Source organism: Podarcis tiliguerta, assembly GCF_965153285.1.
Source record: "Podarcis tiliguerta genome assembly, chromosome: 2".
Lineage (NCBI taxonomy): Eukaryota > Metazoa > Chordata > Lepidosauria > Squamata > Lacertidae > Podarcis > Podarcis tiliguerta.
In genome coordinates this window covers 75,428,272-75,444,973 of record NC_139535.1, presented here as the reverse complement: position 1 = coordinate 75,444,973, position 16,702 = coordinate 75,428,272, and the positions used below count along the sequence as shown (strand labels likewise).

The 16,702-nt window shown below is 41.3% G+C and overlaps 1 protein-coding gene across 2 annotated transcripts in view; it reads right to left on the bottom strand.

The window, feature by feature from the left end:
- Positions 1–1,514: 1,514 nt before the first annotated feature.
- Positions 1,515–16,702, bottom strand: part of SLIT3 (slit guidance ligand 3) — a 390,824-nt gene continuing 375,636 nt past the window's right edge. The window contains exons 33-36 of one of the 2 annotated variants that reach the window (XM_083430686.1): positions 8,577–8,731; positions 7,578–7,863; positions 6,418–6,626; positions 1,515–4,708 (exon numbers count right to left, since the gene is read on the bottom strand). In XM_083430686.1, coding sequence (XP_083286812.1) covers positions 4,467–4,708; positions 6,418–6,626; positions 7,578–7,863; positions 8,577–8,731 — 892 coding nt within the window. In that variant the 3' untranslated portion in view covers positions 1,515–4,466. The remainder of the gene's footprint in view (positions 4,709–6,417; positions 6,627–7,577; positions 7,864–8,576; positions 8,732–16,702) is intronic. The other variant, XM_083430687.1, reaches the window with a different exon arrangement.

The following is a 16,702-nucleotide window of genomic DNA, read 5'->3' as shown; positions in this document are numbered from 1 at the left end:
GCTTTTCTGGTCAATTTGGAGGAAAACATTATTGGTCTTCAGCCATCACCATATAGCACCATTCACTCCAGTTTGAGGCCATACCAATGGTTTACAACCTTCATAGAATCAGTATTAGTCCCTAACATTTTAATGTGATATTTAGAGGTGGAAGGAAGAGAAGCATTAGGTGAACGCCTTTTTGTTTTAATGTATAAAGAGACTAAGGGACGCGGGTGGCGTTGTGGGTAAAACCTCAGCGCCTAGGACTTGCCAATCGCATGGTCAGTGGTACGAATCCCCGCGGCGGGGTGTGCTCCCGTCGTTCGGTCCCAGTGCCTGCCAACCTAGCAGTTCGAAAGCACCTCCTGGTGCAAGTAGATAAATAGGGACCGCTTACCAGTGGGAAGGTAAACGGCGTTCCGTGTGCTGCGCTGGCTCGCCAGATGCAGCTTGTCACGCTGGCCACGTGACCCGGAAGTGTCTGCAGACAGCGCTGGCTCCCGGCCTCTAGAGTGAGATGAGCGCACAACCCTAGAGTCTGGCAAGACTGGCCCGTACGGGCAGGGGTACCTTTACCTTTATAAAGAGACTATTTAGTATGCATCTGTCTCTCTTGTCTATTTATTTAACAACAGATAGAGGGAGAATGCATACAGGAAATACAATAGCCATGACTGGTAGGCACCCTTTGTATATAAGGAAGTTTCAGCTTCTTGTTGTTTTTAAGTAAGCTAGTAAGTCAGAAGTACACTTGAAACACTCATTTTGATTACTTTGGTAAGGAGAGGCTTTGTTTGGGTTGGGGCAGATGTCCAAGGCTAACTCAGTTTTATATGCTTTCTTTCAAGCATGATGCAAGGGGCTTCAGGTCATCTTTGTGCACTCCGTTTTGTAGCTGGAGTCTTATTTCTACCTATTTATTTTCTTCATATTGATTTAAGTGATCCTATCATGCTTGCATTGTTAAATTTGCACTGGCTGCCAGGTTTTTCCCAGGTTCAACCCAAGATGCTTGTGTTACCCTTAAAGCTCTAAATCAGGGGTCAGCAAGGTTTACCTCGCCTGGGCTGGTTCACTCCAGCAGAGATCCCTTAATGGGTCAGACTGCGCATGTGCCCATGATTTCCAGTGTCTGCGTCTGTGCAGACACGATTTTCAGTGCCGCAGAAGCGAGTCCCCACACTGCACTGTGCCGGTTTAGCGCAGCAGGCGGTGACTCGCTGAGCAGGCGGCCCGGTTCGGGGGCCGGTTAAACAACCCCTGTGGGCCGCTTGTGGCCCATGTGCCTTAGGTTGCCTACCCCTGCTCTAAATGGCTTGGGACCTGTATATATTAAGCAACACCTTCTTCCATACATTCACCCACATATGCTTTGTCCTCTATTGGACGTGCTACAATGAATTCCGTGAACTGTGTAGCTAGATGGGCAGCTACCAGAGGCGCTCACTCAATTAAAGCAAGTATAGTACTGGTGAAAATGTGCACCTAGTGAATAGAAAAATAACTTGCATAGCAACACAGAACAAGGTACATTTGTCCATAACCCAACAATTTACTTAAATTTAATACATCACAATAGGACAATCTAGTAAAATACACAAAATTCATAGCAACCCACATTGCCAATGTACAATTTTTATAGGGTTAGCATCTTTCTTTATATTAATTTTTTTAAAAGTAAGCTACTGTGTTCCATTTACAATAGCCAAAACGTACCGTCATTTAGGCAGTTTAAAGAGATCTAATTAACACTTTAAAAACTAACTTCATAGACCTTTTGGCACTTAGAAACAAAACAAAAGATTCCATATCATATCAGCTGAAACACAGCACAGTATAAACTGCCCACTGGTAGAAAACAAATAAAGTGTCCTTTCTTCTAAATCACCACATAGTCCAAATATGTACTGTAGTCCAAATATGTACTGATGGAACTCTGCCAGCCTCACTCTACTGTGGCTAGTTCTTCCTCAGCCTGTCAATTTTGGAAACATTCTTGAAATTATTTCACAAAACATTGATGGCTTTTTTACCTTGTGTACTTAAAGAAGACACTTATGAAAATCGTACCTCCTTTCTTTACTTTGTTATATCTTAATACAATTATTTCCCCACTTTCTTCTTGGCAGTGTATAGCCTTTGGTAGCATTACAACTCTATGAATGGGCTATTCTGGCTGGATTTTCATTCTCAGCAACAGAGGCAATAGCTTCTGGGGTAACAGATGCCATGAAAAAGAATAAATCATTAAGAAAAGGATACTTGTGCCAAAGTCTTGTTCACACAAGAGAGTGTTGTTGCATTTGCTTTTGCAAACTTTTGGTCTCTGCAGATTGTGGTACATTTCTACATTATAAATTCCAGCTGCTTCTAGCATCACATATTGTGCTCAAAATTACAACCCCCACTCTCTATAGCGGCCTTTTCTCCCCCACCAGCTCCTGAACTGTATTATTTCAATCAGTTCTTGGCAAAGTAACTAGTGATTGTTTTACGTTTCACTGATTGCAGGCTCCATGCACTACTATTTATTCTGAAAGGCAACTATTGTATCAGTCATTTCCCTCCTGTCTGAAATTATCCTGAGAATCCATAAGGAAATCTGAACAAACTATTGTGGCTTTCAGAAGACTGTAATTATAATAAAGACTCTTAAGCATTTTCAGACTCCTGAAATCTGAAAAAGGAGTAAAATGCTTGTAGCATGATACAAATCTGTTCTGTTTGGAGAGGCTGCACTGGTCATTAGTGGGATTCACTCCCATGGTTGTTTTTAAAGACAAACATTGTTCCCGATAAATATGGCTATCCTTTGCTGTGAAGAGACTTGATCCCAAGTTCAGGGGATCTTGCTAGGATTTCAGGATCAAACTTGAACATGGAGTACTAGCTCTCTCAGGCACTTTTGAATATTCCACTTTGTCTCATCAATGATTCCTTGAAATTACAGGCTGTTCTTACTACACATCCAAGCAAGGAAGGGGGGGAAGGACTTGAGAAAATAAGCCAGACGTGGGTATACAAAATGTCAAAGGCATTTAAGGTGGTCAACAAATAGGACTTTGTCTTGTTCTGTTAACATTTCCCTTTACAAAGACTGGTCTCTGTGTTATGACTGCCTTGCGAAAACTGTGTAAAAGAGCCTCCTTGCAGTGACTGCTCCACATGGCAGCTGTAACATGCAGAGTGACTTACCATGTGGGCCACTGCTAGCCCATTAAAATGTCTGGCAGTGGTATGGATGCAATCTATATGTTGAGACATTCCACACACTGCTGTATGAATCAGCTGCCATGAGGATGTTTCAGGCTAGGATTTGTCATCTGCATTACTTTGTAGTTTTATATTCAGCATGTACAGAAACCAACTGCCATGAACAATAGATTTGTGTTTACTTAATTGGCACTGTGGCAGAACCCTTGGAGTAAGTGAAATACTCCTATAGTAAGGATGTGGGGATGGAAAAAAAAAGGATTGTCATAGTCTGGTAAGGCATCTTTCAGTGCATCCGTTGCATTGCAAACTAAAACATAAAGTCATCTGGAGGTAGAGGGAGTCACCTCCACAGGAGATTTCCTTATGGCCCTTCCCTTGCGTAAGAATGCGCAATAGTCTGCGCATGCAGAATGGGAGTCAAGGTATTGCTGTTCCATGTGCTGGATGGCCAGGGAAGGCTGCGCCAGGTACCAGGATTATCTCGTCTACTGTTGATGAGGTGTTACACAGTGCTTACTTTTCATCTGTTACTTTTTAAAAAAAAACAACCTTCATTTCATTTTGCTTTTGCAAGAGTGGCCATGCTACAAATTACAAAAACAACAGTGTGGGAATTAATCATACACAGAAGACAAAACACCATGTTACAATCACCATTGCATTAATATGTGCATAATATCTGTGCGTAAGGCTCAAGCCATGGCAACATTGTGGTGTGCTGCTTCTTTTTTTTCTTTTTTATGGCAATGGAGTCAAGCAGATCCACAATAGTGATAAACACAACCAACATTTCCATGGTCGACCGAAAGGGCTATTAACTGAGCATGCCTGGATAGGAAGGGGGCCTGAGAGCTATAGCTCCTAGATGTGTATCTATCCAGAACCTTTCAAAGACTTGTTTTGTGATTTCTGCGGCAATCTCGTTATTACCTTCACGTCTGGCCATCGTGCAAAGCTTATCAACTATACTCTGTTATTATTCCCTGTGTTTAGGTTCGGAATAATTTTTCCCCAATTTTCTTTTTTACAACTGTAAAAAAAAAATCCATAGTAAAAATAACTCACTATATGATACATATACCCAAAACGGTCAGATACTTTATATAATAAAAGATGAAAATAGTCACTTTTCATAATAAAAATAACTTCTATTTTTTGCTTATTTTACAATATACTTAATATTCTCTTCTTCACTTAAAAGTAAATAGGTCCTGTTTTTGATAGCACATCTGAGTCGATACAAAGGGGCAAAGAGGTGGATCAGCTGTTTATAAACACTTTGCACAGCCACATTCCACATGCCTCTCTAGCTCTTCTGTGAAGGAGGAGCCATCCACACACTGGAAGCCATATTTCCGCCTTTTGCTTCTGAGGGCAATGCAGCACTGATCATTCCCACAACTGCCATGACATTCCACACGAGGCACTTTGACCAGGGAGACGCATGCAATCGAACCTTGTTGCTTCCGAATGAATTCGCGGATAATCTCTCCTTGGCACTGATTCTCTGCTAGAACAAACAAACACATGCTTTCAGAAATCTTATCATTTGTTTGGACATCCAGAACATGAATCCAAACCACAACCCTATCCTTGGCTTATGCCGAGATCAGATTGCTACAAAGTGCACTTAATACCAGAATATTTTGAAGATATGCTGGTTCTATATATCTATGACAGCAGTTTCCACAACACTACTTTGAATTCCACACATTGTCACAGTAGAAGATGGGATTCTGCATCAAATCACAGCCCAATATGCAGCAAGTCCATTAGCCTTTTCTGGTGGGTAGCGTTGCAGCCATCGGGGCCCCTGCAGTGATCCGGCGGGGGGTGGAGACTGACGCCCCACTTGCTGCCATCTGGGCTGCGTCACTGGGCATGGCCCCACCCAGGGGTGGCCCTGCTGACCAATCAGCACTAGTGGGAGGCGTAGCCGCAGGTAATTTAAACCGCAGTGTGGCCAGGGAGCGCTCCTCTCTCGTCCTTTGCTGGATCAAGTTGTGGCCTATTTGAACCCATAAACCTAAATACTCGTGTCCATGTGTACATTATCCGCCAGTGAACTGTGGGTCTAGATAAAAGTCCCCAACAGAAATCTTAGGTCCATTGCTGTGACGTGGGACATAAGAACCAAGTATCTCATACAGGTAAGCAACGGTACTTGGGGGGGTGGGAGGTCTTCTGAACATACCACCCATTTGCGGCCCAGCATAGAAGCTGCTAGCACGGAAGAACCAGAATCATACCCCATCTCATATCCCATCAGTGGGTGGGTTTTGTATCAGTGCCTCTTCCCTTTTTCTGTGCAGGACTTTCTTAACTTTAGCTCCTATATTTTAAGAGACCAGATGACTATTTTATTTGGATTAATCATGCACTGAACCATGTGTACTTATTGGCATTACTGGGACTTATCCAACTAGTTCTTTGGGACAGAAGGCATGTAGGAGAGCTATGTTGCTATCTTTTAGGTAGAAAGCTACTACTAGTTGCATGCTGGAGGTTCTTCCTGTTTATTTCCTGGCTACAGTAAATTATTTTCTTCATTAAAATCTTTACCAAATTGCAACAAACTGAGAAAAAGAATTTGCTGATGAACTTTGCAGACCGCCCATCCTAGTCATGAGTTTATAATATGTTTTCTTCACAGTGATTGGACACATGTTTAGGGAGGAGTCATAGATCAATGGTAGTCCACATACTTTCCATGCAAAAGTTCCCAGATTTAATTCCTAGCATCCCTTCTCCAGGTAGGCCTGGGAAAGGCCCCTATCTGAAACCATGGAGAGGTGCTGGCAGTCAGTGTCGACCAGGAGCAGATAACCTCTGGCCCTCCAGAGCTTTCAAGAGAGTGATAGCTTGGAGATAACTGCATGCACTGAGTGGCATAGGGTGGCTGGGAGAGACGAGAACACTCCCACAGATTCTTCATGCGCCTGCCATTTGATCATATGTTCATACATTTAAATGTGTGAAAGAAACGGATCCTAGTGTTGGTGCTAAGTGGACCCTAGAAAGCAAGTTGCTATCAGTCGAACCACCCAAGATGTGTTTCATCTTTTTTTAAAGTTCGCCATCTCACTATGTGAAATACAGTATTAACATGGTAATCGACTCTGGAAAAATCTGCAGAACTCTTTTCACTTATACTCATCCGTTAATGAACAAAACAGGTAAGGGCAAAGCACACAGCACACAAGTTGCAATTATACCAACCTCTATCACAGCGCTCTCCACTGTAATTTGGATCACATTCACAAGAGGGCTCCCCATGTGCTGAGATCTTACACTGCCCATGGATACATTTCAGACCTCTACAGGAGTTGGAGGAATCGTTCTTCCTGTCGCAATACATGCCCATGTAACCTTCTACACACTTACATGTGTAAGCAGAGGTGGTGGCTATGCATTTACCATGGAGGCATCTTGGAGGAAAGAAGAAAAAGAGAGAAAGCTAATTTGTGTCTACCACAAGCTGAACAAAGAGCTTCCAGAAATGGAATGAAATTGTAGGTTGATTTTTATGAACGGTTTAATTGTAAATTTTGATGTTTTATTCTGCGATATAGAAACTGCTTTGGGATCAGATGATGAAAAGTGGTGCATAAAAGCCTCAGATAAATGCTGTACAATAAATGTCAACACCCCCAAAGTGTAGATACTGTGGCTTACAGATGAGGCTTGATATCACAAATGAGTCGTTGGCATTCTTTTTTTTTTAAATTTATTGGATTTTTCATGGAAAGGATTAATCCAGATTAAATGGGGGAAATGTGAGCTGGCATTGTGAGCTGGTGAAAAACATGCATGTATGAGTAGCACTTAGTCCACAGCAAGCACAAGGAGATTCTATGGAGATTTACAAACCAGAAAGAACGGTAGTTGTTTTTGTGACTCATATTTTAAATCCACAGTTCTAAATATACAGATGAGAAATAATCTGAAATTTAACTCGCTCTCCATAAAACATACCATTGTGGGGTGGGAGGGGGAGACAGGCGCAGGCTCCCACACATTTTCTCAGCATGTTTGTTGACTGGTGCATAAATATCCCATTCCCCCTGCCCTGTTTTCCATTCAACACAGAGGGAAACTTAGGTTACTTCCAGGCAACCTATTTATCAATCATTTTCCCTAGTTTGTATGCATTGTCTAGAGACCAGACAATGTCAGATTCAGCATTCATTCTGATTTTTACATGAGAGGAAAATGTTTTCTTAGTGCATCTCCCCGTTCCTTTCCTTATTGCAAAAAACCCTATTTTAGGAGGTTTGTTGTGAAATAGTTGCTAAATCAACTTTAATTAAGCAAACTTGATTTGCTTGTATGTGATTGAATCCCACCTGAAAATAGCAACAGTCTGGAAGCACCCTTACTTGCTGTTGTGGCAGGGATCTTTAACTTCTTGGTCACAGAGTGATCCAGTCCAGCCTGGATGACACTCGCAGACAACACTTGTCTTCTCAATAGAGCGACAGATGCCATGTTTGCAAATGTTACAGGACTTGCAACCAGGAAGGACCCCTACTGACTGATGTGGTAGATCTTTGAAATCTTGCAGTTCATTATTAATGCGGACATCATGAATGCACCCATGGAAACCGCTGGTTGTCCTCTCGGTGCCCTGCCGCAGCGAAGACAGCCCCGTGGATGTAGGGATGCCTGCAAGGAACATAGCAAAACACTTTAGGGAATACTTCAGCATCTTCAAGGTATTCTGAGAAATATGTGTCAATGAAATGGGATGGTCACACTGGGGAATTAGGTAAGTGAATAGTAGCGGTTCGCAATGTACATTATATTCCGCTTTACACCCCTCCTGTTCCATCATTTCTTAAGCATGATTGTTTGGTATCTTATTCCAAAGTATAAGTCATACTGGATTTTCAAATATACATAAATACCTTATGTACAAACAAAACAAATTAGAATGGTTAAACTAATAGGTTTGGACACTGTGGCCCAGGTTCAAAACAGTGCTCAGCTCAGCTTGTGGAGCTCCCTCCCAAGAGAGATTAGACAAATACCCCCAGGAACAGATTTTTGCATTTATTTGTTGTTGTTTTTAAAAAAGGTAAATGAAGCTGCCAGTTGGGGTGAAAGATTGATTAGGATAGGGACTGTGGCACAAAAAAGGAGTTTTAACCCTTTTGCCTCTGCCATTTTCCAAATCTGAATTGTCCCCCTGGAACTATACTTTTCCTTATGGGAAAAAATACCTGTTCTGGCAAGGTAATTTGAACTGGAAAAATTATTTCCCCCAGCACTTCAGCCCTACAGTTGCATCTATCATTTATAAAAATATATATGCAATTGTGGCTCTTCCATTGTTATATCTGGTTTGATTCTCAGTAACAGTCAAAAACTGAACTTACCTCCAATGTAGAGTGGAGTATCTTCGTCAACTATAGGCTGTTTCTGCATTTTGCCAAGACTCTTGGGAGCTCCTTTATCCACAACCAAATTCAGTGTTTGGTTCAACATTACCAACTCCACACTGTGAAACTGCCCATCATTTACTGTTTCCACACTGAAAGAGTGAGGGGTGGGGGTGGGGAGAGAAAAAAAGCGGAAATTAGGAAGGTGTTTAACTATAATATTCAGGCTTCTACTATCATCGGAGAAGAAATATGATTCAGTACACATTTAAAGCTGAATCTATCAAATTTGCACTTTCCAAAACAATATGCAAACCGAGGCACAGTGATCCTCTAACAATCTCCCATGGCTTTGGGCGGCTATCCCGGAAGCCATGGAGCCTGCATTCGCTCCATAAGACGCACACACATATTTCCCCTTACTTTTTTGGACGGGAAAAGTGCGTCTTATAGAGCGAAAATACAGTATCAGGAAAATGACATGGGGAGGGCTAAACCATTACAATGGGCCAATCCAATCCCTACCCCACTACTAATATCTTGTTTTAAAACTGTGAGAAGTTCTTATCAAGGAACTGCACCCGACTTACACCCTTTGTTATTGAGAATCATGGTGACCATATTTTTCATGTTCTATTCTGTAGCCAGGATTAGAAACCTAAGCTAACATATGAACACAATTATCCTATGAACACACAATTATCTTAATGGTACTGATTCCTGATTACGTGTGTAGAGTAGCCAGGAACTAGCTACGTGGTCTGGAGTAAGAGTCAGCAGCACTGGAGCTGACTGGATTTGCGAGAATAGTCTAAGCCATGCATAGGCAAACTCGGCCCTCCAGATGTTTTGGGACTACAACTCCCATCATCCCTGACCACTGGTCCTGTTAGCTAGGGATGATGGGAGTTGTAGTCCCAAAACACCTGGAGGGCTGAGTTTGCCTATGCCTGATCTAAGCCATGTGGTGATGGTAATAGCAGCACTTATGAAAGCTTACTGTAAAGCTTGCCAGAGAGAAATGGACTCCAGCTGAAACCTCAGCGGGATGTGCTGATAGTTCTGATGTGATAGGGTGAAAAATAACATTTGATTCTTCTCACTGGGGCTATTACATAGGCCAGGTCAGGAGAATACCCGCTGACTCTCAAAACATGTTGGGCTTCACACGCACAACTATTGCATGAGCATATGAACCGGCTGGTATTGTCAGGTGTGTGAACTGGGACTTCCATGTGGTGGTATAAACACAGCCACTCAAATTCTTGTGATGGGAGGAGCTGCTTCTTTGAGCTGAGGCAGCATAATTAATGACCTTTGAACTTTTGAGGTAGAATCGATGTATACAGCAACAGTCTCCCTTCTCCCAACTCAGCCCTCTTATCTGAAGAAGTCAAAACCACAGTCATTTGTCAGAAGATAACACTACAGTATTTAGCACTGCTGGTTTTTATTTCTGGCCAGAGTGCACAGACATAAATCACTGGGTCCTCTGCAGCATATGGCCTTTTGAGATTAAGTTTTAAATGCTCTGATTAACAGGATTATATAGAGGCCCATATGTCTTGGTAGAGCACATAAGAAAGTTTGAATTTTACTTGAATAAAATGGAAGAATATTTCAACATTATTCTAATTTTTAAATAGTTTTCCATTTCAAAAATCTTTTTAGCCCTGATTGGGCTCATATTTCTAAATTTTAGTAACAGAATTCTGACAAGATGAAAAGTCCCTTTCCCTTGCTTCATTTGCCTCCAGTGTGTCCTGTCTTTAATTAGACTTTAAGTCTGTCGTCATAGCCAGTCTTAAAAAAAAAATAAAAAAATCTTTGTAATGTCTGTCTAGCAATTTAATGGATGAGGACATCATAACCAATAATAAAAATGTTTTCACCCAACACTTGTAACAATCAGAAATCTAGGACCCGGTCTAGAAGTCCAAACTGACCTGGATGCACTGACTATAAAAACTACACAAATGGGGACACGGGTGGCGCTGTGGTCTAGACCACAGCCTCTTGGGCTTCCTGATCGCAAGGTTGGCAGTTCGAATATGCACAACAGGCTAAGCTCCTGTTGCTCTGTCCCACCTCATCCCAACCTAGCAGTTCCAAAGCATACCAGTGCAAGTAGATAAATAGGTACCACTGCACCTGGAAGGTAAACAGCCTTTCCATGTGCTTTGGCTTTTGACACGGTGCTCCATTGCACCAGAAGTGATTTAGCCATGCTGGCCACATGACCCAGAAAGCTGTCTGTAGACAAAGGCCAGGTCCCTCGGCCTGAAAGCAGAGATCAGTGCCACACCCCAAAGTCACCTTTGACTGGACTGTTCAGAGGTCCTTTACCGTTACCATTTACACAAATTAAGCTGTTGGGGTAACCCAGTCAGATGGGTGGGGTGCAAATTATTATTATTATTATTATTATTATTATTATTATTGCTGAAAATGTGGTAATACATAACATGCATTTGAAGGCAAACACTCTCAGCAAAGCATTTTACTTCTCATCATCCTTCAGTGTGGATTAAACAACGGATTGCTCCTCATTTTACTGTTTACCACTATTCTGAAGTACACACTTCATCAAATAAAGAAATATACTGCATTTAAAAAAGAAATGATCAGCTATTTCTGACTCAAGGGTCAGCAGTAGCTATTCTGAAGTGCATAGCTTTTACTGCTATTGCCACTATTGCCAAATCATTCTATAAATGATTTTTGATATTGTAGAGGTAACAAAACATTCAACCACCACAAGTGATGGATGATGCCTATCCACCAGAGAGACACTGACCATTACAAACATGCAGGAAACTATTAGTGTGAATGTATCATAGCTGCAATCATGGCCTCTGTCCATAGCTTTAATATTACCAGGCAGTAGCACCTGCCTGCCACATGGAAAACGGTTTCTTTTAAACTGAGAAAGTGAGATTCAAAAACAATTTGTGATGAAGCATTGTGGTGGTCTGCCATTTGATGTGAAACAGCATTTACTTAAACTTTATTGAAAAAGAGTGGACGATAAGGGCATGATCCAGTCCAAGTTAAGCATGTAATCTCCATTGCATTCAATGGGAAAGCTAAATGTATGATCAAGCCTATGTGATATAAACCAATGGGACATATAAATGGGACTCTGGCTGGATTGTGCCCCAGAGTTTTAAAGCTGATAATGTATAATTAAAGACCATCCTACTAATGCTCCAAGGAGCACTTGAAAAATTGCATTTTGTTAAATACAATTGCTGTACCCTCAAAAAGACAACTCTGGATTCCAAGAAAGGATTCCCTTTCAAGATGATAAGTGCTTATGTGAATGTTTCTTCCTAGAGAGCCTGGCTTGCTGCTGCTATAGGGGAGTCAACAATCGTCTGAGAGTTGGAGACAGTGGCTTGGCGAGAGATGAAGGGAAGAAAGCCACAGACACTGAACAGTGCATCACAGTTGGGCCAACAGTGCACACTGACTGTGCCTTGAAGGGAGAAGAGGGCTATTGCCTATGGTGACAGGGTTTTGTGAAAATGGGAGGTCAGTTGTCAACCAGGTGGTTTTCAGACCATTCTCTCAAAACAGTGCATTATGTCAAGGATTTATTTGCACTACATTGCTCTTCCTCTTCAGTTGTGCAACTACCCGAATAAGGCAAATAATTTGTTGAATTAGCTACCAAACTGATGAAGTCAATATCTAGCATAAATCAGAATACTGTCAATGCTAGTGCATGCATTGTCTTCAGACAGATACAGTCAGTGAAAACTATTGTTGACATAGGTGATTTTGTCAAGTACACTGTCTTGGGAAATGAAGTTGCATAGTATGCAATTAAGGTGCAGTCTAACATTTGACTTCTAGGTGGCAGTAGAGCATTACTGAAAGGCAATTTCAGGCAAAGGGTGATGGTGACTTTCATATTTACACAGTGAACTACCCGATCATCTCAAATCAAAATGTAAACAGCTTGGCAGAAAAATTGAGCTAGGGCAGAATAAAGTACCACGAAACTTAAAGCTTTCTAGGAACTGAGAAGAATGAAACAGAGCTGTACAATTGTCAAAGGGAAAATGTAATAAGATCCGAACATCTGTAAATGATCTAGGATTGCAAACACATCTAGCACTTTTTCAAGGATTATTTTGATAAGAAATTAAATAAGAAATAGCAATGTGTGTATGTGCGTGTGAGAGAGAGAAAGAGGGGGAATTTAAAATAGGAATTGGATCAGCACCAACTTTGTGTTTGGATTCATAAAGCCAAAGCTTGTCTTAGCAACTTTCTGCCAACCAATTAGAAACAGTCCTCAAGTTTTTACTTTGGGCTAAGTTCCAGTAAAACTATTAAAATGCTGTACAATAAGTGGAATCTGCCTTGTTTGAAACCATTCTTCTGGAATTCACAATATATGCTTAAAAAAACTTCATTGAAATATAAACACACTTCAAAATAGTTGCATTAGATTTGCCTTTTTAAAGGATGTTGTTCTATCTGCCTATAAAATGACCCCCCTCCAACACACACACACACACACACACACAAACAAAATGTATGGAAAGTAGCTGACATCAGCAGTTATCACATCCAGCGAGCCTATTCCAGTTTTCAGGGAGGTATTGTATTAAACTGATGTGTCAAAACAAATTTGTGATTCATCGACATTTTCATGGAAGAACAGAACTGGGTAACCAGGACTATGATAGAATGAGGGTGGAGTTATTTATTATTGTTATTGGTTTATTCACACACATATTTCACCCTTCCTTTGTTGTGGACTGGTATCCACAACAGGAATTTCTTAAAACAGATACAGTATTCAGAAAGAAGCAGAGACTCTGCTCTCTGGAACCCAAGTTGAGAACTGAAAGCTGAATGGAATGCTCAAGGTCAGGTTTGTTGGTGTATTCTCATGTAGCCCCCAGAACAATACCCAGTAGGCAATGTGGCCTTCAGGCTGAAAAAGGTTCCCCATCCTTGTTAGTATCTTTCAATAAAGTGCACCAGACAAGCAATAAACATGGTCTGGAACAACATGACGTCAACATGCAATGAACATACTCTTGTCTCCCTTACAAACATAAACATTAGTTTCCCTCTGTTGTCTCCTATACCCAGCAATTATTTTCCTGACTAGAGGTTGCTAGGATTCTTAGTCTGAGCTAACTTGCATTAAATAACTATAATGCTTAATAATAATAATAATAATAATAATAATAATAATAATTTATTATTTGTACCCCGCCCATCTGGCTGGGTTTCCCCAGCCACTGTGGGCGGCTTCCACAGAGACAAAAAATACACTAAGATGTCACACATTAAAAATTTCCCTGAACAGGGCTGCCTTCAGATGTCGTCTGAATGTCAGGTAGTTGTTTATCTCTTTGACATCTGATGGGAGGGCGTTCCATAGGGCGGGCGCCACTACTGAGAAGGCCCTCTGCGCTGGACCTCAGCGTCCGGGCAGAACGATGGGGGTGGAGACGCTCCTTCAGGTATACTGGGCCGAGGCTGTTTAGGGCTTTAAAGGTCATGACCAACACTTTGAATTGTGCTCGGAAACGTACTGGGAACCAATGTAGGTCTTTCAAGACCGGTGTTATATGGTCTCGGCAGCCACCCCCAATCACCAGTCTATACTCTTCAATTGATGCAGTGATCAGTTACTCGGTTAAAAAAACAGAAAGAAAACCCCTTAAATTATATATGATGCTTAGTCAGTTTTTCATATGGTATTGCTCCCCACCCCAGGCAAAAAAAGGAGTGGGGGAAATTTTGAGAAGAAAAAGCGAGAGAGATAAGCACTCCTTCTTCCCATTTGAATGTCTGACATAGACTTCAGCAAAGAACCATAAACCTCAGGGACAGCTTTCACATGATTAAATGTCACATGTAATTTGACCCATAAAGGTAAAGGTAAAGGTACCCCTGCCCGTACGGGCCAGTCGTGTCCGACTCTAGGGTTGCGCGCTCATCTCGCTCAAGAGGCCGGGAGCCAGCGCTGTCCGGAGACACTTCCAGGTCACGTGGCCAACGTGACAAAGCGGCATCTGGCGAGCCAGCACCAGCGCCGCACACGGAAACGCCGTTTACCTTCCCGCTATAAAGCGGTACCTATTTATCTACTTGCACTTAGGGGTGCTTTTGAACTGCTAGGTGGGCAGGAGCTGGGACTGAACGATGGGAGCTCACCCCGCCGCGGGGATTCAAACCGCCGACCTTGCGATCAACAAGTCCTAGGCACTGAGGTTTTACCCACAGCGCCACCCGCGCCCCAATTTGACCCATAGGGAACAGCTATTTGGTAATGGCAAGAATGACATTCCTATATAATATTTGCAAGAAACTATTTCCAGCATTTTTACATTCAGGATTGAAATAGGCGTAAGTGGCTAGGACTTAAATTTGTTTGCATAGTACAGATCAATACAGAAATAATGATTAAGACTAAAGGGGAAAAATGTAAATGTATTCAAAAGGAAGTTTTTAATCCAGAAGTGGTTTATAATAACTTTTTCTTCTTCTGAAAAGACATGCACCTGCTTTATTCACTTGGAGATACTCTGTTGACAGTGATTAGTGCCGGATATAATTAAAAATGTTCCCAGCTTTGAATGGAAAGCAGAAAAATGAAGATATTTAGCTGAAACTGGAAGCTGGGGGGAAAAAATCACTCTGCTGTCTCTTTAGAAACCAGATAGCTAGCCAGGAAATGAAATTGCTTTCCCTTTATTAGTTGGGTGGCAACATGCTGCCCAAGGTTCAACATTTCCAGTAGAGCTAAAAGAAATCAAGCAAATAAAAAGGATTTCTCAGTTACTTGCATGGAGATCTAGAGGGCAATGTATGTCTCAAAAAGCTAATGCATTCCAAAAAATTATATGCAAGAACGCTCAGCATGCATGTCTGTTTAAGCATACCTTAAATAATGTATTACACAATATCTGTACAGAATAATATGATCTGGAGGGATACCCATTCTAATCTGTTATGTGGTTATATTTTTGCAGGATAATGCTGCAGGGATGAAAGGGGTTAAATCTCATCTTCCTGTGTACTACAGTCCTAAACCAGATCACAGCTGCTTTTGTTAAACAAACAGAATGTCCAGTTAAATCATGTGCTTAATATAATGTGCAGTTATCATTTTAATACTTCCACCCCTTTCTCCAATTCAAATAAATAATCAAGCTACTTATAAAGGAAAGAGAAATATAATATAAACTCCAAATCAATACATTAAAAGTAGCATTCATTAACAGAATCAGCGGAGCAAGCACTGCACTTATTTATACATCTATTTAAGTATTCCTGAAGAGTGCAGCTTGAAATGCATACAATTTGCTTTGTTGATAGTTTAACTGATTTGTTATTTCTTGTACCTGAGTGTATGTTTCATCTAATTTGCATATCTCAAATGAAAACACTTTCCCAGGTCTTTCATCCAAGGAGGAATCCCCAAATTTGTTCCAGTGAATTTTCAGTACCCGCTCTATGTTTCATATGAGATGAAATGAGATGAGACATCTAGGAACGGGTTATCATTCTGCACACCCATAAAACATTTTGAGCTCCCAGTGGAGTAGCAGCAAGCAAATAACCTTCACAGGCTGCCAACTGGTCTTTTATTAAAGTATTTGTTTTTGCATTTTATTTTATTATTGATTGCATTTATTTGTTGCTTACTGCATAAAATGCAACTTAACAATTGCCTTAACCAAGAAGCTACTAACTTTTTGGCCAGAGAGTCACATTCAAGTTTGTTCAGTCCTCTGATATTCGCATGCCAGCAGTGAACATAGCCAAAGTAGCCACTGAACACAACTTCTTCTTCTTGCACATGCTCACTGCATTCACCATACATACAGACCGTATCCCCCCCACCTTACACACACATACAGCCCGCATGCATGCACATCCAGCACCTCTCCCTTTTCACCTGCTCTGAAAGTGAACGGCCAGAGACAGTTCTTGACAGGTTACTTCAAATGGTGGGGTTTTTTTTTTTGGGGGGGGGGTAGGTCTGATCCATCCTGCAGGTTGCAGGGTCCCCAGCCCTATGTTAAGAAAATAATAATAATAAATAATAAATAATAATAATAATTTGTAATTTGTACCCCGCTCATCTG